The 25469-nt window shown below is 32.4% G+C and overlaps 5 protein-coding genes across 19 annotated transcripts; 3 read left to right on the forward strand and 2 right to left on the reverse strand.

Moving 5' to 3' along the window:
• Nucleotides 1-378: 378 nt before the first annotated feature.
• Nucleotides 379-5075, forward strand: LOC105203407 (probable RNA-binding protein 18). The gene is made up of 5 exons (XM_011172192.3): nt 379-842; nt 1564-1661; nt 1787-2000; nt 3024-3100; nt 3201-5075. Exons 1-5 carry the CDS (start codon nt 837-839, stop codon nt 3415-3417), a joined length of 612 nt encoding a protein of 203 aa, XP_011170494.3. The 5' UTR covers nt 379-836; the 3' UTR covers nt 3418-5075.
• LOC105203433 (probable 28S ribosomal protein S25, mitochondrial) lies at nt 4845-7848 on the reverse strand. Of its 5 annotated transcripts, XM_026136958.2 has the most exons (5): nt 7650-7770; nt 7397-7400; nt 6373-6588; nt 6181-6287; nt 4845-5354 (listed from the first exon to the last, which is right to left on the reverse strand). In XM_026136958.2, the coding sequence occupies exons 3-5, from the start codon at nt 6507-6509 to the stop codon at nt 5083-5085; spliced, it is 516 nt and encodes a 171-aa protein (XP_025992743.1). In that variant the 5' UTR covers nt 6510-6588; nt 7397-7400; nt 7650-7770; the 3' UTR covers nt 4845-5082. The 5 variants fall into 5 exon arrangements, with proteins under 5 accessions (XP_025992743.1, XP_025992741.1, XP_025992742.1 ...); XM_026136956.1 differs by lacking the exon at nt 7397-7400 and having other exon boundaries at nt 6373-6573; nt 7656-7848; XM_026136957.2 differs by lacking the exon at nt 7397-7400 and having other exon boundaries at nt 7656-7842.
• On the forward strand, nt 7751-14397 carry LOC105203410 (alanine--tRNA ligase, cytoplasmic). Of its 3 annotated transcripts, none has more exons than XM_011172201.3 (15): nt 7751-7866; nt 8071-8240; nt 8327-8515; nt 9193-9338; nt 9761-9952; nt 10022-10312; nt 10393-10502; nt 10584-10858; nt 10962-11285; nt 11359-11617; nt 11678-11930; nt 12006-12264; nt 12342-12626; nt 12698-12872; nt 13454-14397. In XM_011172201.3, the coding sequence occupies exons 2-15, from the start codon at nt 8097-8099 to the stop codon at nt 14143-14145; spliced, it is 3594 nt and encodes a 1197-aa protein (XP_011170503.1). In that variant the 5' UTR covers nt 7751-7866; nt 8071-8096; the 3' UTR covers nt 14146-14397. The 3 variants fall into 3 exon arrangements, with proteins under 3 accessions (XP_011170503.1, XP_011170505.1, XP_039304321.1); XM_011172203.2 differs by having other exon boundaries at nt 13714-13999; XM_039448387.1 differs by having other exon boundaries at nt 7773-7866; nt 8041-8240.
• On the reverse strand, nt 14167-20502 carry LOC105203409 (mitochondrial ribosome-associated GTPase 2). 5 transcript variants are annotated; one of them, XM_011172199.3, is made up of 7 exons: nt 20129-20502; nt 17658-17885; nt 16605-16724; nt 15635-15973; nt 14826-14964; nt 14523-14755; nt 14167-14360 (listed from the first exon to the last, which is right to left on the reverse strand). In XM_011172199.3, the coding sequence occupies exons 2-7, from the start codon at nt 17883-17885 to the stop codon at nt 14202-14204; spliced, it is 1218 nt and encodes a 405-aa protein (XP_011170501.1). In that variant the 5' UTR covers nt 20129-20502; the 3' UTR covers nt 14167-14201. The 5 variants fall into 5 exon arrangements, 2 of the variants coding, with proteins under 2 accessions (XP_011170501.1, XP_025992739.1); XM_026136954.2 differs by lacking the exon at nt 20129-20502 and adding an exon at nt 17967-18298; XR_005574593.1 differs by lacking the exons at nt 14167-14360; nt 14523-14755; nt 14826-14964; nt 15635-15973; nt 16605-16724 and adding exons at nt 17967-18856; nt 19761-19955 and having other exon boundaries at nt 17744-17885; nt 20129-20265.
• Nucleotides 19864-25466, forward strand: LOC105203408 (aspartate--tRNA ligase, mitochondrial). Of its 5 annotated transcripts, none has more exons than XM_039448389.1 (12): nt 19864-19968; nt 20654-20828; nt 21047-21251; nt 21360-21611; nt 22096-22464; nt 22762-22938; nt 23029-23202; nt 23419-23523; nt 23585-23806; nt 23891-24097; nt 24425-24608; nt 25035-25195. In XM_039448389.1, exons 3-12 carry the CDS (start codon nt 21159-21161, stop codon nt 25193-25195), a joined length of 1944 nt encoding a protein of 647 aa, XP_039304323.1. In that variant the 5' UTR covers nt 19864-19968; nt 20654-20828; nt 21047-21158. The 5 variants fall into 5 exon arrangements, with proteins under 5 accessions (XP_039304323.1, XP_011170496.1, XP_039304324.1 ...); XM_011172194.3 differs by lacking the exon at nt 19864-19968 and adding an exon at nt 20316-20446 and having other exon boundaries at nt 25035-25466; XM_039448390.1 differs by lacking the exon at nt 19864-19968 and adding an exon at nt 20316-20446 and having other exon boundaries at nt 21050-21251.
• Nucleotides 25467-25469: the final 3 nt, after the last annotated feature.

Raw genomic sequence — 25469 nt, forward strand, 5'->3', positions numbered from 1 at the left:
TAAAAAAATTTTACACCAATTTAAAAAAAGCTACAAAAATTTATATAAATTGCTAAAATTGAAATATTTTTGAAAATTTTTGTATATTCTCTCTCTCTCTCTTGTATTTTATACCAATCGATGAGATGCATGTAAAATGTTAAAAATATGGTGCGATGCTAAAAATCAATTTTTAAATTTTCCAAATTTTTTTAAAAAATTATCCAAAATGAAATTCTAGGCAAAACGTATTTTGAAAGTCTGCTGCTCATTTGTAGCAAGAAAGATAGTCAACATGATTGTAACTAGATGGCGCTGAATTACTTTAGAAACCCTCTATGTCTCTAGATGGTTTATGATCAAAGTGATCAAAGCGCTCTCTCTACGTACTGATGGTACTAATAATAAAAAAAAAAAGATAAATTTCTCTGTTATGTGGGAAAACTCCATCCGCTAGCGTGCGTCTCGCTCCGCTCGGCGTGCTCAGGCCGCGATTGGGAAGAAGGCTACAGTTCAATTTCGTGGATCGTGCGAGAAAACCGTATATTTATATATAGGATGCGAGATCGCCGCGAAATGTCTGGCTCGTCACGCGTTCCTCGTATCCACGGCGCCCCGGTTGTCTGACGTGACGACGAGCTCTATCCCTCTCGGATTCTATTCTACGAGTCTTCCCCTCTCTCCTCTTCGCGAATGCCGCGTTGAATCCAGAATCAGGCTTCTCTTTCCCTCTCCGTAAGGTTTCGCAAAACACAGACATACCAGACCAGAAAAGACTGATGCCACGCTCACAACTCGCCGAGGTTTCCCGGTGTTGATTCCGACAGGTTTGACGACGCGGCAACCTACTCCTTAGAATGGAGGTGAGATTTCAACACGTGAAATGTGAGAGTCACCTGCACGATCATTCACGAATAAAAATAGAAAGAAAATAGCAATTAGTTGGGTCTGAAACGATCAGAAACAACAGACGAGTTTAATTCTCTGTTGCTTTTTCAACATCTTTTTTCTACACATGTTGAATTACGACATCTCTAAGTTAATTTTCATTGCTTTTACAAGTGTGAAGAAATTCTTCAGTGACTCTTGCATGTATTTTAACTGTTTAACATCTCTAGTGATCTCTAGAGAGTACTTGTATGGTTGATTACTTTAATCCATTGTATATAAATTTTACAATTAATTTCATTATCCTTACAATTAACTTTTTAAATTAGAAAAATTATACAGAGTTATTTGTATAATTTTAAGTAGTATGTACATACTACAGAGAGTTAACATTTAAAATTTGATTTTAAGATTTGAATTAATTTAATCAGCAATCAACTTATTAAGTAGCATTATTATTATTAAGTAGCATTTTGTTAACATGAATATATATTTATTAACTATTTCTTGGAAAGAGGGATTAAATTAAAGATAACAAATTGTAACAGAAATTTTGCTGCAAACAATTACTGATTAACTTAATTAGAATTTGATTGAAGCTATCTTTTATTTCTAAACTGATTTTTCAAAATATTTTGAGAATCTCAATTTTAGAGTGACATTTTTAATAAATTGAGTTGCAATTTCTGTTTACAGCCAAATTCTAAAGTTCCTTTGCCGTTAGAACCTATAAAATCCAACCAGGTTGAAGACAGACGTCTGTGGGTGGGCAATTTAGATTTAAGAATTAATGAGTAAGTATTTACATGATGCTAATATTTCTTTTATGCAATAAACTGGCGTAAAGCCTCAGCGAGCTTGATGTAAGTATTAAGACAAAAAATTTGAGGAGAAAAACTAACACTCTTTTTATCAACTGGTACCAACTCCTGAAACTCGTCCAAAAATACGGCACAATCGAAAAGTTTGACTTGCTGTTTCACCGATCGGGACCTCAAGCTGGTCAACCAAGGGGATATGCGTTTGTTACTTACACAGCTATTCAAGATGCTAGAAGGGCGAAAGATGCTTTACATAACTTGAAAGTGGGAGCTAAGAACATTATTGTCAGATGGGCACACAGTGTCACAGAGGTATGATATATTCACGTCCATTGTATATATAATTGCTAAACTTATTCCTTCTCGTTATCCTCATATTGCTTTTAGAACAGTATCTTTTAATCATGTGCAGCTAATATTATTTCAAAAATTATTTTTGTCAGCTTTTTAAAAATGAAAGAAAAAAGTTGGGAACCGAGTTAAAATTAAAATTAAAAATTTAATTGAAAGATTTCTTACAATCAAACAAGTTTATTTATTTTTTTTTTTTTTTTTAATCTGGGTTATGGCAAATTATTCTCTAAGTAGTGTGCTATTATGTACAATTTTATTTCAGCAAGAAATAAACAGAAATAAGAAATATAAATAGATGAAAAGTATAAAATTTTCACAAGAATCAAATAAAACTAGATTTTATTTTTTTCTTTTTAAATTGATTTTCAATATATTAATCACAGCTTAAAACTTTATTCTATCCTATTACTGTTCAGAGAAAAATTATCATATATATATATATATATATATATATATATATATATATATGATAATTTTTTATATATTATATATATACATATAAATATAAAGAAAAATATAAAAGAATGTTTTTGTTAAGTTCAATTTGTAAAATCTTGTAAATAAAAAGTAAAAACATTACTACTTTACACTTTAAATAATATTTTTTTCACTTTTATTAATTAATAATATTAATGTTAAAAAAGATAGTAATAAAATAGGATAAACAGGTAACAAACAAGATTTATAAAAACAAAAAAAATTAATTTTTTAAAGAGGTTTCTTAAAATAATTAAAATCTGCAAATTTACACTTATATCTATTATATATCCAGAGAAAAATTATCATATTTATATAATAAATGATTTGAAGATGAGACCTCTTCTTGCCTAAAAATTTAACTTGGACTAGTTTGGTTTTTCTAGGGAATCCTTGGATTAATTATAAGTGCACATAAAACTTTTATAATTGATCAATATTTAATCTTGAATAACTTTGCAAAAGAGTAAGTATATAAAAAATAAAATATAAATTGTTTTTTAGTCGGACATGGATAAACCAAAGCCAAAGATAGATATTCCTGCTTTAGCTGGTGCAAAAAAGGAAGATAAAAAGATAAGGTAATAATTTTATATATATTTTTCTAACATTTAGGAATAAGGGATATTTAATTGAAATCTCTGTATGAAACTTATAATCGAAATCTGTAATTTTCCACAGTCGTGAAACAGCAATTCAAGCGATCGAAGCAAAACTCAAGCTGATGAAAGAATCGGAAGAAGAATTTGAGTTGAACAAACCGCTGGAAGGGTCGCCGATTGTACACCTCTATCAAAAAGCGGAGAATCAAAAACCGTCCACCTCTACGCGTTACCACAACCGTGGGAGCTACTACCATCACAACAAGCCATACAGTCGCCACAAATCGAGAAGATAATTTTTGTGTATATCATATATTTTTTCTATCTCATATATTCATTTATCAATTAACTGTTCATTATCACATTTGTTTCATGATGATATTTATATTATTTATAACGCAACCTCTATATTTAATACCATTTATTAAAGATATTTTATCCTCGTGTATAAAGAAAAACATTTTGTACATATTTTGATGTTGCGATATTTGTCCGAGCAATTCGCTTGCAGACAAGCAGACGTATTGATTTCCAGATAAAAGAGGAAATACAAGAAGTATAGTTACACGAATATTTTTTACCGTTCGTGATATAATACTCTCGATACGCACGTATCAATATACGTGTATTTTCGTAATATATGATAAGATGGTACAATTTTGAACCCTTGTTCTATGAATATATATATATGTATATGTGTATATATATATATATATATATATATATATATATAAATAAAAAATTTCTCTTTTTATTTCTCAATTTGTTTCGTTTGTCAACAGAAAAATGTAATGTGATAATAGTCTATATGAATTATCATTTACTAATTCCGCTTATGAAATAAGCGTAGCGAAAAAACCAATCAACATTGCGAAAAAAACGGTAATACATTTTGAGAGAATAAAAAAGAGACCATTTCGAACATGCAGATATTTAAATATTACGAATGTAAACATAAATATAATTTCAGCTAATAATAATATTAACGAACACAAAGGTGCACTTTCACAAATCATTCAAATCGATCATTCAAGCGACAAAAATCAAGTAATTTTGTTGCTGAAAAGTATTTTTTCCAGTACTTTTATCTAGTGACAAAACTCTTGCCATGAAAAAGAGTTAACAGCAATGAATTTGACATTTGAGCGATAAATTTCGCAATTTGTATTTTTCATGTATTGCTTACAGTATTAATATGTTTTATTATTATTTATTTAACTAGTTTTTTTTATTGGGTGACATCTGATAGCCCACATTGCTGACAACACATTAACAACACATGGCATAGTAGCATTGTCAATAGCGTTTTATAACGTTCAAGTGTCAAACTCTTATAATTGAAGCTGTTTAAACTATAAAATTTCAGCTGTTGGAATAAGAGCGACAAATCTGTTGCTTGTTTTAACACCATGTGAAATTGCATCTTAAGAGATTTAAAAGTCTCTTGGATCTCATCATTAATGCGTTTTGTAAACATTGTAATTTATTTCATCAACCCCTCTTATAAAATAAACCTCTTATATTTTAGCATTAAATATTATTACTAAATACTATTTGATATTATACTTGTGTTCAGATTCGTACATAAACATTTGAACATCTGTATGTTTGAAATTGTACCATCAAACAAAAAAACTTTTCAGTTTGAAAAGAACAGCTCTCCAACTTTTTTATGCAGGGAGACTAATAAGCAAATGACTGTTGACATCACACAGAAATCAGATTTCTAAAATTAGAATTACGGAAATTTTATTCAATATTATACCATCTTATCCAGAGATCTTTTTTTATAGCGAGCGCATACATGACATGCTTTGAAATAAAATGCGAAAGTTACTTCCACCGTTCGTACTTTTGGATAAGAGTATACACGCCACTTACACACTCACACACATATACACGTTTATACATGTAACATGTACAATTATAATACAATTGTAACAAGAATTTTTAATTACAGTCTACTCTTTATTCTGTAATCTTTCAATTATGATTTTTCCACGCATATGATCTGGCAAGGGTACTATACCAGGGCATGGTACTTGACCCGGAACATGACATATACAGCTCCTGTCACAGCCTATTCCGAAATTCGCCGGATTGTCCTTCTTTTCTTGAGCTAGGGCTTCTGTAGTCAATACTTCCTTAGATTTTCCCACTACTTTCACGAGATGCTCAAGTATCTCGTCCTTGGTTTTGCTGTCTACATCTATTAGCATGGTCTTACCATTGTCTGCAAAATACATATTTTTATACATCATATAGTTTTTCAATTTACTAAATCTGTCAAAAATAGATTTTGCAAAATATCTGCTACAGATTTATATTGATGATAGTTAAAAGTGGATCCAAAGTGTTTACAAACATTTTGGATCTTATTTGTAATAATAAAATTTCATTAAAAAATTATAATTAATTGTTACAGAAATCATGCATTAGTAACTGTGATTCTTGCAACCCTCTATTCTCCTGTTTATTTATCTCTTATGTTGTTTGGCATTAATATATAATTTATTAATTATTTGTAATTGTCTATTTGACTGCAATTTGTCAAAATTGATATTCTATCATGTTTTCACTTTATGTATATTTAATGTATTATGAAATACTTCAATTTTAATTTTTATATGTTATATATATATATATATATATATATATCAATTTATTTAATTATAAATCATAAACAAAACAATAAAAAATGATATATAATGTTACAAACGTTAGAGTATCAGAAATATCCTATGTAATTATGAGAAAAACTATGGGAGTAAAGCATGAGTGAAAAAACTAATAACTTCTCTATAGCAGCTCAAATGTGAGTCTGACTGAGACAAGTTTATCATAAAATTAGAAATTTCAAAGTTTAAATCTAAAACAGTTCTATCATTTTCTATCAGCTTTTCTAAACAGGGTTTGCAATCTAGACACAAAAGAGTACAAAAATTTCTTAATTATGCAAACGAATTTTCATCTATAATAATTAATGTAAAAAAAATGTAAATAGCATTCCAAGATTAAATAAATCTCGTTTGAAATTATAATTAAATTTAAGCAATTACCATAGTAGCATTTTATGAACGGTGATGGGGTTAAGTTTTTAAAGGTAACTATCTGCACATTTGGATTCTTATACTGCAGCTGCGATAGATGCCAAAACACGAAGTCTCTGTGAGAAAAATGAAACAGGAAAAAGAAAAACTTATTAAAACGTCAACAAGGTGGTATCACATCTTGCAACATAACCTTCATACCTTGTGCCTTGGTGATGTTCTCCATGTGTGTTGTAATTGATGGAGAATATTTGTATCTTGTCCTTCAGGACCAGTTTACCAGACATTAGATATTTTACCGTCCGCCGTATGGGCTCCTTGCCTATCATAAACGGCATCCTGCACGATTCTGCCTACCTTGTGACCAAACTTACCAACTCTGCTCAAGAATGCTTTGAGGCTCTACAATAATATCAGCTAAAAATTATCAAAAATTTAAAAACTGAAGACTTCTTAGGTTTATACTTTTATTTCCTAATCAATGACAAAAAATTATAGCTGTCAAACCAGCAAAAAAAATTTGATTTATGATACTGCCTACACTGTGAAAATCATGACCCTATTTTACTGCAGTTTTAGATAATTTAATTTTTAATGAGTAACTGCATCTAAATAAACTTTTGCACAAATATATTTTTAGAGTTTTATTATAGTATATTTAAAAAATTTAACTCATAATATTGCTTCTTTTTAAAATTTACAAATCAGTACTATAAAACAATTTTTTTACATAAGAATCAAGAACGAACAGAAACTTAAATAAGTCAATAAGAAAATAGGTTCAAATTTTACATAGATACTCAAATGTAATAATAGAACAACCCTGATGAAAATGTTTCTCACATTTTTTATATGAATGAGGACATTTTTCAGAAATATTCAAAAATACTGAGACTTGTAGAATTTTTCATACATTTAAATTCTGAAATATTCTGAGTTTTCATCTCATAATTTCTAAAAAAATACTTTTAATTTTTTTTTGATTTTATAACATTTATCAAAATTATAGAACAAAAAGAATCTTAGAAATCTTATGACATAGGTTATTTCACAAATAGCATGTATGAAAAATTCTGAGAAAAGATGTATACTTTCTGAGTATTTCTGAAAAGTATTCCAATTTGTATGAAAAAAAATCTTAGGAAGTTATAAAATTATACAGAACTTTTGAAAAATGCTCCAATTCGTGTAAAAATTATGAGAAAATTTTTCACCAGGAATATGCATCCTTACAGGCTGATAAAATTTGTAATTTGGCAACTACAAAACTTACAAACTGATTGTGTTATTCTGTTTTTCCTCATTAACTTTCTACAAATTACTATTTCTTTGTGTATAGTACTTATTTTAATTTAATAATTTTTGAATTCACAATTAAAAAGTTAGGTTAGGAATTATCAGTTTAATTTTTGCAGTTGACTATTCTCATCTAATCGGCCGATCGGAAATGAGACCGACTCTCGTCAGTCTGTTTGTTTACTCACATCTGTCGTCAATTCATCCGATTATCCCAAGACGACCTGTCTTCGTTCCACTCGCCGGTTTGAACGCGCGCACGTGCCTGCTGATTCTTTTCCCTCTCTCTCTTTCTCTCCTTTCCCCTTCGCGAAGCCGCCGCGTGGAGACCACGTCGTGAATCAGTTGTGTCGCTCAAACTTCCGTGCATTCCGTGTGACTTCTTTGACCCATCTGACGGTAAGTCCTACAGATCTGTCGTTACCCTTTTCTACCGTTTGAACCTCCATTAGAGATCGTAGAGATAATATAATAAAAGCTGCGCGTGTTTTGCCTTGTTGTTCTACATTTTTTCACGCTCACCTGTGCGTCTGATGCAACCTGAGGCCATATGGCGATTGTTCACTGCCACAGACTGACCGCTACAGACTTCAACTTTTCCAGAGGTTGCAGTACCTTGAGATATCACGATGAAGAGTAGCATGAACGCGAAGCAGATACGGCAGGCCTACATTGACTTCTTCAAGAGCAAGGGCCACGAATACGTGCACTCGAGCTCGACGATACCCCACGATGATCCATCTTTGCTCTTCACGAATGCTGGAATGAACCAGGTGTGTCCCGATAATTCTTATACTATGTTCACCTTCCAATGCTCGATTGGCCGGCTCTTCCTCTCATCGTTATAAATGCGTTTCAGTTCAAGCCAATATTCCTTGGAACGGTCGATCCCAACAGCGACATGGCGAAATGGGTGCGAGTCGTCAATAGTCAGAAGTGCATCCGCGCTGGAGGCAAGCACAACGATCTGGACGACGTTGGTAAAGACGTTTATCATCACACGTTCTTCGAGATGATGGGAAACTGGTCCTTCGGCGATTATTTCAAGGTAATATTGATGTGTTGGTTGATAAAATTTATTAACTTACTTATTTTAAGGACAGAGGATCTTCAGCCAACTTTCTTAATACTTCTTCACATCTTTTTTTTTATCGCACGCACGCGAGCACAATTTTTCATTGTACATTTAGCATACATGATTCATTGAGGCAATTTTTTGATATTGTTAACTAGAACCAGGTTTTTGCCTTTTGATGTACTAAAAGATGATCTTTCAATGGTGTTGTGCATAATTGGACTAGAAGGAAATATGTATGCACATATTTCGTTGCTAGGAAGAAAATTTAAGCTTCCTTTAACATATCTGCTAATTCAAATTTGTTAAGTTTTTTTAAAAATCTGTTTTAATCTCCTGTAAAAATTAGATTATTTCTAATAATCTAACAGTTAAGTTTGTCAATAGAGTACCGAACTTGTTAGCAGTATTGTCAGTATTATTAAATTGATTATCAATTTAATATTATTAGCTATTTTGGCTTAATTTAAAAATCATACTTCAAGACAAAAAGTAATAAAGCACGTAATTTGAAGAACTAGAAACTTTATATAAAATCACATAAGAAATATTATTAAATATTAAAATCCTGCTATGATTGTTCGTTAGCCTTGTCTCGATCATCTTTCAAATTTCTATACTTTAAGATTCATATCTATTTTTTTTTTTAGAAAGAGATATGCGCTTGGGCTTGGGAGTTTTTGACGGATGTTTTGAAACTACCAGCTGATAGATTGTATGTGACATATTTCGGTGGGGATATGAAAAGTGGGTTGGCGCCTGATGACGAGTGCAAGGATCTATGGCTTTCTCTTGGGTATTTAATCATTTTAATATTTTAATCATTTGGACTGTAATTTATATATAGGGTGTTCGACGACAGGTGTAAGAAATTTTAAGAAGTGATTTTATATGATAAAACAAAAATCAAGAATAACAAAATTGCAATTGACTTTAGAATGCTATTCATAATTTTTTTTACTTTAACACTACTCTGGGTGAAAATTTACCCATAAAATTAAAAATTGTTTTGCACTCTTTTGGTAGAATAACTGAACATTATCTTAATCTAAACAAAATTTTATTAAGTATTATTTTAAGCTATCCAAATTTTAATAACAAAAACTATACTGAACTAGAAAATTCACCCACAGTAGCAATTCAGGATTAAGACCGTTTTTTAATTATAAATGTTTAAATATTCATTTCTATTTGAAGATTTTTAAATATAATCTGCAGAATACCTGCCTCGCACGTTTTACCGGGTAACATGAAGGACAATTTTTGGGAAATGGGCGAAACTGGACCATGCGGACCGTGCAGCGAACTGCATTACGATCGTATCGGTGGCAGAGAAGCGGCTCATCTCGTAAACATGGATGATCCCGATGTTTTAGAGATCTGGAATCTAGTGTTCATTCAATATAACAGGTATTTAAAATTTGTAAACTGTAACTCCCTTATTCAGGATCTTTCGAGCAACCTCAATTAATATTCCAGGGAACCAGACGGCAGTCTTAAACCGTTACCGAAAAAGCATATAGATTGCGGCTTGGGCTTAGAACGATTGATATCGGTAATTCAAGATAAACGCGCTAATTATGATACCGATTTATTCATGCCTTTATTCGATGCGATTGAAAAAGGTACGGGTGCTCCGCCTTATAAAGGTAAAATAGGAGCCGATGATGTTGACGGAATCGACATGGCGTATAGAGTTCTGGCCGATCATGCTCGAACTATTACAATTGCTCTGGCAGATGGAGGAATGCCCGATAATACTGGTAGAGGGTAAGCAATATTACTTTAAATTTTATCTTTGCAATTTTTAATATAAATTTATCTAAAATATTATTTTTATTTTGCTGTAGATACGTGCTAAGGAGAATTTTACGGCGCGCCGTGCGCTACGCAACCGAGAAATTAAATGCTAAGCCAGGATTTTTTGGATCCCTCGTTAACGTAGTTGTAGAACTTCTCGGTAAGTATCTTCTTATTAGTAATAAGAGAAGTTCTTTTATTTTTTACTCACTTACGCCTTGTCAATGTTTAATCATTGCAGGTGATGTTTTTCCGGAAGTAAAAAGAGACCCGCAAAGTATTATTGAGATCATCAATGAAGAAGAAATACAATTTTTGAAAACTTTATCGCGGGGTCGTAATTTATTAAATAGAACGATAGCAAAGTTGGAATCGACTAACGTTGTGCCAGGTGATGTCGCGTGGCGTTTATATGACACTTATGGTTTTCCAATAGATCTCACTCAGCTGATGACTGAGGAGAAAGGATTGAAAATTGATATGACGGGCTACGAGGAGGCTAAAAAGCAAGCACAGGTATTATATTTCAGTATATATACGAGTAAAATCTATTAATTTAGTAAAACTTTTTTTCTATTTTTATTTTTATTCTTTATAAATTTTTTTCTTACTTGTGCAGTTAATTTCTCAAAATAAAGCCGGTGGTGTAGACGATCAAATTAATTTGGATGTCCATGCCATTACCGAGCTGCAAAATCAAGGCGTTAAACCTACAGATGATTCTCCTAAATATGATTACAAAGTAACGAATACTGTTCAATACAATGAGTATGATTTTGCACCTTGTACTGGTACTGTAATCGCACTAAGACGCGCCAAGGCTTTTGTCGACGAGGTATCCTCTGGCGAAGAAGTTGGAATTTTACTGGACAGGACAAACTTTTATGCCGAGCAAGGAGGACAGATATTCGACGAAGGATTTTTAGTGAAAGTCGATGATGAGGTATAAAAAAAAAAATAATGTTTATTTTCGTGCAAAACGAGAAGACTGTTTCTAACATAAATTGTTTTGAAAGGCTACGGAGATTCGCGTGAAGAACGTTCAAGTCAGAGCCGGTTACGTATTACACATTGGTACCGTGGGCGAGGGCAAGTTGAGAAAGGGTGATAAAGTTCATACAAATGTGGACACGAAACGTAGACGGTTCGTAATGGCTAATCATAGTGCTACGCATGCTCTGAATTACGCCCTTAGGAAGGTCCTGGGAACGGAAGCTGATCAGAAGGGATCGTTGGTCGCGCCTGACAGGCTCCGCTTTGATTTTACAAATAAAGGTACGTTCTCGAGCTATAATTGCATATGAATCAACTATTACTGTTGAATCTTTACAACAGGACCAATGACAACTAAACAATTGCTGGACACGGAAGTAGCCACTCAAGAAATGATCAAGGACAACAAACAAATTTACACTAAGGAGAGCAGTTTGGCTATAGCGAAAACTATTCAGGGTTTGCGCGCTATGTTCGAAGAGACGTATCCTGATCCAGTACGTGTTGTTAGCATGGGCGTATCGGTTGAAAAGTTAGAGAGTGATCCCTTAAGTAAAGCCGCTCTTGAAACCAGCGTAGAATTTTGCGGAGGAACGTAAGTACGCTATCTTTTCTAATTCGACTCTTTTCTATAATCAGGTTCACTTCTTTAAATTCTTCAAATTTACAGGCACTTGCATTACACTGCTCACATAGGTGATTTTGTAATAGCTAGTGAAGATGCTATCGCTAAAGGTATTAGACGTATAGTAGCGCTCACTGGACCGGAAGCGACAAAAGCTTTAAGAACATCGACACTCTTACAGCAACAGATACTTGCACTTAAAGAAATGATTGCTAACTCTGAAATAAATGTTAAGGAATGTGTAAGGAAGATAACAGATTTATCGGAGGAGATATCTCATGCTGTCATTCCTGCATGGTTGAAGGCAATTATATTTAATAAAACATTAATTTCAGTTGATAAATTGTTACTGGAAATAACTTGTCTTTTTGCCTAATATAGGATAATATGCGCAACACATTGAAAGACTTGAAGAAGTCTCTCGACGATAAAGAACGAGCAGCGAAAGCAGCCGTTGCCACGTCGGTTGTACAAACCGCTCAGTCTATAATAGAGTCCAATCCTGAATGCAAAGTATTGGTCGAGGTGATGGAAGCTTACAGTAACACGAAAGCTCTAGATTTGGCGTTGAAGAAAATAAAAGCTATATCACAGGAAACTAGTGCTATGCTTATAAGCGTCGATCATAATGTCAACAAGATATATGCTCTCAGCTCCGTTTCCAAAGTAAGACTATTTAGTCTCGTATGTCACGATAAAGGTAAAAACAATCGCATTGATATCGAACTTATTCACAGTCCGGAATAGATGAAGGATTGAAGGCGAATGAATGGGTTCAAGCTATCGTACCTTTGATGAAAGGCAAAGGAGGTGGAAAAGCCGAATCTGCACAAGCTTCGGGTACAAATATAGCATGCTTGAACGAAATAGTGAGCAAAGCCAAGGAGTTCGCCAATCAAAAACTTGGGATAAGTAAGTACAGAAACACTGCTGTTTAGCACTGTAGTAGAATTATGCTATGTTTTGCTATAGAATTGTGCTATCCTAGTTAATAAGCTTGGAATGTGGGCATTTTTTTTACTAGTTATTAATTTATTAATGACAGTAGAGATACTAAGCGGTCATTACTGTTTTTTTAAATTAATGGAGTCATTGTACCAGTCAATGAACAAATAAGAAATTGAATCACTCAACGAATAAAAAACTTAATATAATTATATTTTCAATAAAAGATATTTGAATTGAATCTATGAAAAATAAATTTAAAAAATATCAATTAATTTGCAATTTGTTACTCTTATTTTAATATTTTTCCTAAACAAGCATTTTCTTGTTCAGTGACTAGTGCAATTACCTTATTCTATTTCTTGTACAAAAGATAGAATTCTAATATTTTATGATTTTTTATCAATTATTTTCTTTAGCTTGAATCATTTGACTTTTCTTTATTTTCATATTAATTTATTTGCTCGGTTCTTTTAGTGCAAAAAAATATTGCTTTTAGCATGAATTTGTCTAGATTAATTTCTATCAGCGCATGTGTCTACTTTCAGACAATACTGCTAACAATATTTGTAAGACTTCAAAAATTAGTCGATTACCTAATACGGGAGCTTCAGAATTTGTGCTTTATGGGAATCTTGGGAGCGCTAAATGTTGGTTGGCACGAATAATCGCAGCGTACAGCGGCAAAAGTTTACTCGTTAAGCAAATTAAAAACGCTGAAGCGTATCCTGGCTATGTAAAATTAGAAACGACAGGCGCTACTCTACGCGACAGCAATGCCATTGCATTCTTTTTGTCAAATTCACAGCTACGGCGTGATGACGATTTGTCTGCATCCTGTCAAGTTCTGCAATGGATGAGTTACGCGGAAAACCATATTACACCATTAGTTGTTGATTGGGTGCTTGCGGAGCTTGGCGTTTCCAAAATGCCGAGAAACGTGAAAGCAGATATGAATATATTTTCCAAGATGGATATCTTTTACGCGTTAAGAAGGATGGAAATTGTACTACGTCCAAGAACATACCTAGTAGGAGACAGGATTTCTCTTGCGGATTTAGTCCTCTTTACTGCATTCATACCTATGTACGAACATGTGTTTGATTCACAGTTTAGAAAGCAATACGTGAATATGAATAGATGGTTTTTTACGATTCTGAATCAGCCGCAAGTAAAACGTGTACTAATAACTTTTAAATTTTGTGATTATTTTAAAGAGATAAAAGCTCAATATCGTTAATATCATTGTGATAAGGACTCATTTTGTATGTTTTTACCAGATTTATTACAGAAAAGTTATATCGAAAATTTGGTATCATCTTCTGTTGTGTCAGTTTTAAGATTATCATACAATATCCTAATCTCCTTTAATAAAGTGGAAACATTGGTTCCTATTTTAGCGGAGATGGGAATTATTGGTAAATCTACATGGTCTCTGAGTAACTGTAAATTAACCTGAAATACAAATTGCAATCATTATTATGAAAAAAAATGTTCGAACTATTTATTATGATTACCATGCTACCATTATCATCTAGATTCTAGATTAATGATACGTAAGTATATGGCAATAATCAAATCAACGAATTCAAAGAATTTTAAATTTTAATCACTCACCTCGGCGTCTGGTAGATCGATTTTATTTGCTACAATAATATGAGGCCTGTCGTTCAGATTTTTATTAAACTGGTTAATTTCGTATTTCAAAATTTCCAAAGCTTCCCACGGCTCATTTTGCGTTACGTCTAAAATAAATATTAAGGCGGCGCAACGTTCCGCATGTTTAAGGAAAGTTATGCCGAGCCCTCGGTTTTTATGCGAGTCTTCTATGAGACCAGGCATATCAGCCACTAAAATAAGTAGATTACAGAAAGAAATCAAGAATATCCATGATATTTATGCTGTGCTATACAAAATTACCTGCTACTTGTTCATAATCATCATATTGAATCATGCCGATATGAGGCTTTAAAGTAGTAAAAGGATATGCCGCTATTTTCGGCCTAGCCCTGGATATCGCTCTTAAAAGTGTACTTTTACCAGCATTCGGCAAACCAATCTAGCAGTTTGATAAACATAGGACAAGAATATATTTCGTTCTTAAATGTTTTACGTAAAGTTGGGTAAGTTGATATTTTTTTAAACTATATTAAATAAAAGTTAAAACATTAATTTAATTACGTTAAAAGATGAACGAAAAAACTCGGTTGAAAGTTGCGTCAAGATTAAATTAAGTTAAATTAAAAATCAATTTTGGAAAGCATTATTATATTAAGTTGTAATATAAATTTTTAAAATTAAATAACAAAACAATTACAATATAGATCAAATAAATTTAATATTTTATTTGTTAATTAAGTTTATATGAAATAGCAAAGAAAAATTATTTGAGAATGAAAATTATATGAGAATTATTTTGCGTTTACAATCTCTCTTTTACATGTTATAGTTTTAACTTGGAAAAAAGTTAATGAGTTAAAATTTATGTTTTAAAAAATATTAATTGAAATTAAAAATTGACTTATTTGAAATTAAATTAAAAGTTATTAATTTTTTAATTTTATTACTTGATTTTTAACTTTTTAACTAATTTAACTTTGGTTTTGCAAGCAAAAAATGATTCGTATTAATACGAATAAATATTCCTGGCGATATTTATGACGTAATTAATAACGATATTTGATCAAGTATTAATATAACAAAATCATAACAATTAAAGAAATACTTACTAATCCGATATGAGCCATGCTTCTCACTTCCAACACATATTGCAAGTTTTCGCCGACCGCGCCGTATTCGCATATCTCAGGCGTCTGTTGAGTGTCTGACTTGAAAAAGGCATTTCCATGCCCACCAGCACCACCTCTCGCGGCGATAAACATCATTCCTTCTTTGTCTAAGTCAGCTAATATTTTACCGTCTACATCGCGCACGATCGTGCCGATAGGCACCTTCACCACATTATGTTCTGCGTTTTTACCAAAACAATCCTTGTTATACCCTTTTTCTCCATTTTCAGCTTTGATCATGGAATTAATGTGCCTAAGATCTTTCACGTCCATTTTCGCCTGCATAATAAATTGTGCAATTTAGTATAAAAAAATCATTTCAGTCTTATTTAATTGGTCATATTTAACGCATTTTTTAGTTTAAACTATTAGGTCTCACGAGACCTATGCGAGCTTTTTCATTTTAAATCATTTATAATTCGAAACTTAGTTAAAATCATTAGACCGCAATTGGTATTAGAAAGTAAAGTGTTGCTCTTTTCAAAAATTCAGCAATGGATATCTCGAAAAAAGTATAAAGATTGACAGTTAAAGGTAAAAAAAAGGTCGCTGCCTTTTCACTGATGTTCTCTCTCAACAAATAAATGATTTCACTTATTCTTTCGAGTAGGATAATTTGAGATGATTATTTGAATAATCTATAAATTATATACAATTATTCTACTCAAAATGATAAGCAAAATCACTTATTTGGTGCTTACAATAAAAAGGTAGAAGCCTCTTTTACCTCCATTTTTAATCTTTGAATCTCTTTTTTAAGATATCTCATTTTATCGTCGATTTTAAATTTTCGGGAAAACACTTTTTACCTTTAAATACTAATTGTTTAAATTTTGAGGATTCGAGTTATATGAATTTAAAACAAAAAGAAACATGTAGGAGCTTCCAGAATTAATCCCAATAATCTTACTTCAAATATTACATGACCACCGTGACCACCGTCACCACCATCGGGACCGGCTCGATCATTCACCCATAATCGTAGAAATGATATCTGCCCATCACCACCGTTTCCTCCGATCGTCCTCACCTAATATAAATTAGGCTACGGTCCATATGACGCTACGAACACTTCGAAACATTCTTTGATCGATCAATTCTTTGTTCCGATCAATCAAACACTTCGAAGCATTTGTAGCGTCAAATGGACCGTAGTATTAACCATAGATAGGCATATAATTATAATAATAATAATAACAACGCGACAGCACGACACCGACAACCCGATAACATGGAAACAACCCCGACAACACGGAAACGGCCCCGACAACCCGATAGCACGGAAACGGCCTCGACAGCCCGATAGCACGAAAACAGCCACGATAACTCGACAGCACGGAAACGGCCTCGACAATCCGATAACACGGAAACGATCCCGACAACCCGATAGCACGGAAACGGCCCCGACAGCCCGATAGCACGAAAACGGCCCCGACAGCCCGATAGCACGAAAACGGCCCCGACAACCGGCAGCATGGAAACGACCCCGACAACACGGAAACGGCCCCGACAACCCGATAGCACAAAAACGGCCCCGACAGCCCGATAGCACGAAAACGGCCCCGACAACCCGATAGCACGGAAACTGCCCCGACAGTCCGATAGCACGAAAACGGCCCCGACAGCCCCATAGCACGAAAACGGCCCCGATAACCGACAGCATGGAAACGACCCCGACAACACGGAAACGGCCCCGACAGCCCGATAGCACGGAAACGGCCCCGACAGCCCGATAGCACGGAAACGGCCCCAACAACCCGATAGCATAAAAACGGTCCCGATAGCCCGATAGCAAGAAAATGGCCCCGACAACCCGATAACACGGAAACAGCTCCGATAACCCGATAGCACGAAAACGGCAACGACAGCACGGCACCGACAACGCGACAGCGATGACAATAAAAATAATAATTAAACAATCATTTTATAAATTGCCTAATGATTAAATGCCTAAATATCTTACCGATTTTATATCCACAAAATATTGCAAAGTGTTGTTTTTCGATTTCGGTTTTATATTACGTAAAGGTTTAGCAGTAGGCTCCTCCGCACAAACACATGTAGTTGCAGACAACGCTCTAACTGTGTGCTCATTTAAAATTTTGCACCTTATTCTATCTAATACAGTGTCGCCTTGTCTTTGAATTACACCGCATGCGATAATACTTCTCAAGTGACGAAGACGATGCATCTGAAAAAAATAAAAGGTATAGACTTCACTTAGTTTTCTCTTTTTATGTATTGATATCAATGATGAAATAAATATATGTACCATTGTAATAAAATCTAGGATTTCTTAACAAAATAATTCGTGCTAGCTATGTACAAATTATCTTGAGACAGTGACTTTAAATTTATCTTCTACAAAGTTTGCGATTACATTCTGGTGCAACTCAATAACTCTTTTTCTATACAACGGCAAGTAATTCGATTTGTAATTTATCTTGAACGTTCTCTTTATCTTTTTATCGACAGGAGACAGGTAATAATCAATCAAATCTACATTCTCAATAATAGATCCCGCATAATTATACAGTGATTGATAAAATTCAGCTGTATCAAAATCTCCGGCTGTCGATAAAGTTAAATCAAACATAAAAGTACATGGATAAATACACTCGATACTACAATCTAATTCATCCTGGATAACATTGATCATGTCCTTCCAAGTGATATTATTCATAGTGTATTTAAAAGTATCTATTTTGTTGTTAGGTGCGATATTGTGCACCATGGGTGGTTCGCTCTTCGTGAAAAAATGCGTTAACGAGCCTTCTGTATGAAATCGCTTATCTAAACTGCGGTAACCCGTTACAATATAGTCCCGAAAAGACCGCCATAAAAAGGGCTCGATTCTCGTTAATATAAAATTCCCATGCGCAGCCATTTCTACAATTTTCCAGGAATCGTCCCAACGTCTTCTAGGTTCATCCAAAGGCGTTCCACCTTGCCCATTGCATAATGTTACTAATACTTGGCCGTTTTTCTTTATCATTTTTTCGGACGACATAAAAAAGCCTCTTAACAAGTCTCTATTCCTCTCTATTCTCATTTTACCACCAGCATGGGGAAAGTTAAAAATTATCTTGTCAAACAGTCGTGACTTTAATGAGGGATATTCTTCCATTTTTGTGGCGTCCACGTCAAACAATACACAGATACCTGAAAAGAAAAGCATACATCTCTTCTTTCATGACTACCCAGATGGAAATTTTTCTTAGAAATTTGGAATACTTCAGAAATACTGTTATTTTTTCTATATCTATATTTTTTCTTAGAGCTTTTTATACATTTGAATTTTGAAATATTCTAAAATTGCTCATCCTATAATTTCTATAAAAAAATACTTCTATAGACTTTTTTTAGATTTTATTTAATTTTATCATAAAATCATAGAATAAGAAATCAATATTTCAGGATATTTCAGAATTTATATGTATGAAGAATTCTAGAAAAAACTTTTTCTTGATATTTCTGAAAAGTTTATATAAAAATTTGATGAATTTTTTAAAAAGCTATTTTCTAAAAAATTTCTAAAAATTATACAAAAAAATTCTAAAAAATTTTTAAATTTACATAAAAGTTCTAAAAAAATTATGTGAAAAACTTTGTGAAGAATTTTCATCAGAACAGTCCTGGTGATAATTTTTTTCCTAATTTTTATATGAATTAAAACATTTTTCAGAAATACTCAGAAAATTTATATCTTTTAAAATTTTTCATACATGAACTCTGAAATATTCTGAGATTTTGTTTTAATTTCTAAAATATACTTTTAATTTTTTTTAATTTTATAACGTTTGATCAAAAATTATAGAACAAAAATCTTAAAAATCTTAGGATATTTTATAATTAATATATATGAAAAATTCTAAGAAGAGATATAGATTTTCTAAGTATTTCTGAAAAGTATTTCTGAAAAGTCAAATAAAAAAAAACTTAAGAAAGTTATAAAATTATACAGAAATTCTGAAAAATTCTGAAAAAAATTTTCACCAGAATGAACAGTTCGATTATTGACACTAATGAATGATAAAATTGCAAATCTGTATTGTAATTTACAAACCATTGCTTCGAAGATAATCTACATTTCTTTCTGCAGCTTCCTGACTGGCACTAGGTTCGTAGCAAGTAGCGGTAATCTCTATGTTCAAATTTTGTCGCGACAATGCCACAGAAAACGAAAAGTTACCCTCTCCTACCAGCAATACCGAGTCATTTTTATTAAAAATTGACATCATCGCTGCTGAAAATAATCGGGCTGCACATAAACCGTATGTTAGATAAATGCTTTTCTTTCCAGATAAAGATATAACAGCATGGGAAATTTGCCAGAGATAGGTTAGGTATCAACATTAAAGGTTAGGAAGATAGGTTAAAGAGTCACACAATTTTTCGAAACTTTGCAATTGAAATTTAGTAAGATTAACTAACCTTTTATTTTTATATTATCCTCTTGCACCCAAATACATAACTAGTCTTATTGTAACTTCGTGGTATGTTTCTTCAAAAAAAAGTCAACGTGGTTGATCACCGACAGTCACACCGATCGTTTAAAGTCGAGTTGTGTCATATATATGGTGTCATGTCCTGTGTCCCCGCAGTGAGAGAAGGGTCTAGTATCCATTGATATCGCGATTTAAACAACAGTGTTTGGTGCAGGCATGAATTTACAAATAATAATACTCATAAATAATAATATTTGATAAATATTTCACGCGAATGCTCATCAAAGTGGAAAACTTGTTATCGGTACGTAACTCCCTCTTCGTAAATTTGTTTGGCCACGAGCTTCTTGTGTTTCGCTTGAGCTCAATTGGCCAGAAATTAAATTTAAAATAATCAGCTAAGGTAATATCACGAGCTTCCCAATATCAAAAAATTTATTTTTTTTTCATATCTTATAATTAAAATTTTTGTATGAATCTTGCTCATCTTTCCTCTTTTTGTTTTCATTAGAGAAAAAAAGAGAATGAATGAACTGTTACGAAAAGTTCAATCTTGAGGTGTAGAAAAAGGATAGACGGATTCTTTTGACAAAACTGCTTTGACGAGGAATTTGCTGAAGTTGAACATTTGTGAAACAGAACGAGATCGTCGGACAATGCACGTGTTCAGAATATAAATTGCTTATGTAATTATTGGAAAATTATTATATTTTTTTCTCATACTTTTTTTTAATAATGGTTTTATAATGTAAAATAATTTTTCATATAGTATTATAGTTATTTTTATTAAAGTTATTTTTATTATAACTGTTTTTACACATAATTATTTTAAATATATAGAGAATTATCTTATACATTTGCTTTTTTGTATACAACAGAGTTATAATAACAATTTCTGAAACAGCAGGTGAAAAAAGAATAAAGTGAACGAAGAGGATAATGACTTTGTGAACGAAATACTTATTCAATGAAAGATTGAACAATTTTTAAGAAGAAACTTTAATAATACATGTAAAATGTTTGCCAATAGTAGAATTGTGTTTAGCTGCACGAATGTCATGGCAAGATACCATGCCAGATCACTAATAAATAGTCTATGTAAAGTAAATGTAAGTTTCCGAGTTCTTCATAGAGAAATTTTTGACCTTTCTTACAACTAAACAATGATTTTCTACATTTATATAAAATATAAAAGTGTTTTACGTATTCTGTTTCAGTTTCTACTAAAGAATCAGTCTGCAATTTCAGTAGCTTATGTGCACAATTTAGTTATTGACAGGTCGTTGACAAAGGAACCGATTCCACCAGTCAACAGATATGTCCTAAGAACCCACACATGTGGCGAGCTGACGCTTAAGAACATTGGGGAGGAAGTGAGATTGAGCGGTTGGATGGAGTTCCAGAGAATGAGGAAATTTATAATATTACGAGATGCCTATGGATCAACGCAATTACTCATACCAGAAGATGTATGTGAACAATCATTTTATATTGAAATCTAGGATTGTGTCCCTGTAAACTTCACGATTACGTCTGTATGAATTATTTGAGCATTGTTTACATTATATTTACACAAATCTTTTTTTATGGAGCAATATAAGTAGTGTGAATTATTATAAATTAGATAACACAATACAGAAACAAAGTAATTGAATTATGATTAACAATATATGTAACTTTAGTATTGGTAAAATTAAAAAAAAAAAATATATATATATATATATATATATACATATTAAAAATTAAAAAAACGTAATATGATATCTATTGTTTTTGAAATCTGAATTTTCAATAATCCACAGACAATAGTTTACATAGATATCACGTAAAACGTAGTTTACATAATTGTATACACGTGATGTAGATTATTTATCTTTTACACGTAAACGCCCAACATTGCAGAAATTTTTGTCACTGTCATATAAAATATTAAAAAGATCTTAATGATTTCAGAGAAAGGATTTGGTAGAAATTGTACAGAATTTGTCTTACGAAAGCGTCTTGAGTGTAGTAGGCAAAGTTGTACCGAGGCCTGAGGATCAGCAGAACAGGAGAATGAAGACGGGTGACATAGAAGTATATGTGGAGTCTCTGGAGGTTCTAAACGTAGCGTCACAGAATCCTCCGATATTCATTAGAGACTACAACAAGGCCAAGGAGAGCCAGCAAATGAAATTTAGATATCTGTCATTAAGATATCCTGAAATGCAAAGAAATTTAAGGCTGCGCTCCTCCCTCATAATGAAGATGAGAGAATTCCTAATCAACGAATGCAGCTTTGTGGATGTTGAAACGCCAACACTGTTCAAAAGTACGCCAGGGGTATGTTTCTTAATACTTAGTTTAGCTTATTACCGAAAAGTATACACAGAAAAATATCTGTTCTACTGCTAAGAAAAGCGATTACTCAATTTACATTTTTTTTCTTTTAGTAATAGTTATTTTCAACAAAGCATATTCTTTCAATAGTCTTAAAATATACTCGTCATATACAAAAAATTTATTTAAAAAAAATAAAAATTGAAAAAAGTAAAAAAATAAAATTAATTTATTACTTATAAAAATAATATTACTTTCTGATTCCCTTATAAATCCATGTCAAAAATTGAATATGTTTAGGGTGCGCAAGAGTTTGTGGTACCTACAAGACAGCGAGGTAACTTTTACTCACTAGTACAGAGTCCTCAGCAATTCAAGCAGCTTCTCATGGTAGGCGGTCTCGATAGATACTTTCAAGTCGCCCGCTGTTACAGAGATGAGAGTGCCAGACATGACAGACAGCCAGAGTTCACACAGGTAATTATATTGCATTTATATACAAGTGGTATTATATTTTATTGTCAGCTACATAGTTATATCGTCAGTATTATATTAGTTATATTACAGCTAGATATTGAAATGTCGTTTGTTGACCGGGACGGAGTGATGAGCTTAATTGAAAATTTACTGATGTACTCGTGGCCGGAAGAATCCATAAAAGTGCCTTTTAAACTTATGATGTATGAAGACGTGATGAAAACGTATGGTACTGATCAACCGGATTTAAGAATACCATATCAAGTGAGAACGTTAATGTATACTACCCAATCAAGAAACAATATTTTTTAAATGTTTTTTAAATATTTAAAAAACGTTATAATAAAAAATAAATATTTAAAAAACGTTATAATAAAGAATAAATATTTAAACAACATTGTCTGCTGATTGGGTACGATTCTTTACTTTTTGTTTTGTGAAATAAACGTAATATTATTTCGATGCAAAATTGTCTTCTAGATACAAGACCTCACACATATGTTCGATCTGCCAGTATTAATGGAGGCTGTGAAACATGAGGATAAACAGCAAAAAGTGTACGCGTTAGTTTTTCCAAACCAATCGGTAAGTATGTTTATTTTACCTTAAATTATATTCTATTATTAAAATACTTTTGATATTGTAGAAGTACTTAACAAAATCTATCAGAGATGGACTTTCCAAGATCCGTAGCGATTATTTTAGTGCTACAAAGCTGATTCAATTAAAAATTGAAAACGATTCGTGGAGGACACAGTTGGACAAGTTGAAACCGAAATCGGGAGCTATAGCAGAAGATTTATCGCAGTATTGCAAGTTACAGGAAGGGGATGCAGTATTACTGGCGATTGGTCGTCGAATGGATGCAGTGAGTATAGAATCTGGATTTTCTCTTTCTCCTTTAATGATAAACTTTTCTCTTAATGTATAATGACTAATACGTATATTTCAGTTGAAACTCTTAGGAAAGCTACGTGTCGAATTTACAAATACACTAGAAGCCAAAGGCGAACAGATACGTTCATCTGAAAATGAATTTCTGTGGATCACGGACTTCCCGTTGTTCACATTTGAAGGAACGACATTAGAATCGACGCATCATCCGTTTACACAGCCTCATCCAGATGACATGGAATATCTTACAACTGACCCTTTAAAGGTCGGCAAACGACTGAAATCCGTTTGCACTAATGTATAGTGAATGTAAAAAATATTTGTACAGGAGAAACATTTGTATTGTTATTAATAAAACATTAATTGCTAAATGTTTATTTTCTAAAAAAATAAGGTTTTAAAAACTATCTCCTGAACGAATATTGTTTACACTCACTGTCGCTTAACTTTAAACTTCATTTAACACATTTTCTTTCTCCAATTCTTAGGATTAGAAAAAAATAGTTAAATCGAGTTTAGCTATGTTGCAGCAAACGGATCTAAGTAAATTAATAAATTTCGTCACATCTCTCTACGTATCTACCTTTTGTAGGTAAGAGGCTTACACTACGATCTGGTTATGAATGGATCGGAAATAGCGGGAGGTTCCATTCGAATTCACGATGCGAATTTACAAAGGCAGATACTGAGGATGTTGAACATAGATGAAACGAAATTGTCGCACATGCTCGAGGCGTTGACGTACGGAGCTCCGCCTCATGGCGGAATAGCTATAGGTATTTATTTTTATACAATAAATTTGCGTCTCCGAATTAAAATAAGATGGGAACCCCTGAGAATTTAGATAAATTTTTTCTTGGAGCTTTTATACAAATATTGAAACGCTTCAGAAATTTTGAAAAAGTCTACTCTTTACATTTTTCATATATGTGAATACTGAAATATTTCAAGATTTATCATCCTAGTATCATCCTTAAAAAAACAGATACTAAACGATTTCAGATTTTATGAGATTTTATAAAATATGCAATAAGAAATCTTGAAGAATAAGAAAGGCTGTGGATTTTTTCAATATTTCTGTGTTCTAGTTTGTATAAAAAGTCCGAAAATTTTTAAAAAATTTTAAATTATACAAAAATTCCGAAATTTACATGAAAATTTTGAAAATATGAAAATTTTTTAATATGGACATTTTTTTAAAGGGTTGGATCGCCTCGTCTGCTTACTTTGTAACGAAAAGAGTATAAGGAATGTCATAGCTTTTCCAAAAACAATAGAAGGTCGAGATTTAATGTCCGGAGCACCGGATGTCATTTCAGATGATTTGAAGACTTTGTATCATATACAAACAGTAAACAAGTAAAATTCCTTTTTTACTAGGTATAGTAAAATAAATCTGAGATTGCGTTTCGATCGTGTTTATATATATTATATGAAAAGACGCAAGTCCTCGCAATTTGCGCGCGTAAAAAAAAGTATAAAATTATTGATATCAAAAGCTGTGGCAGTTTTGAGGCGTCGTTACTTGCAATATTTTTATAAATGTATAAATTATTCTCGGAATTATTAAGCGGAAGCATAGAACTTCCGTAAACCGAATAAATAAAAAGACAAAAAATAGATGTACAAAAAAAGTG

Source organism: Solenopsis invicta, chromosome 4 (genome assembly GCF_016802725.1).
Source record: "Solenopsis invicta isolate M01_SB chromosome 4, UNIL_Sinv_3.0, whole genome shotgun sequence".
NCBI classification, from domain to species: domain Eukaryota; kingdom Metazoa; phylum Arthropoda; class Insecta; order Hymenoptera; family Formicidae; genus Solenopsis; species Solenopsis invicta.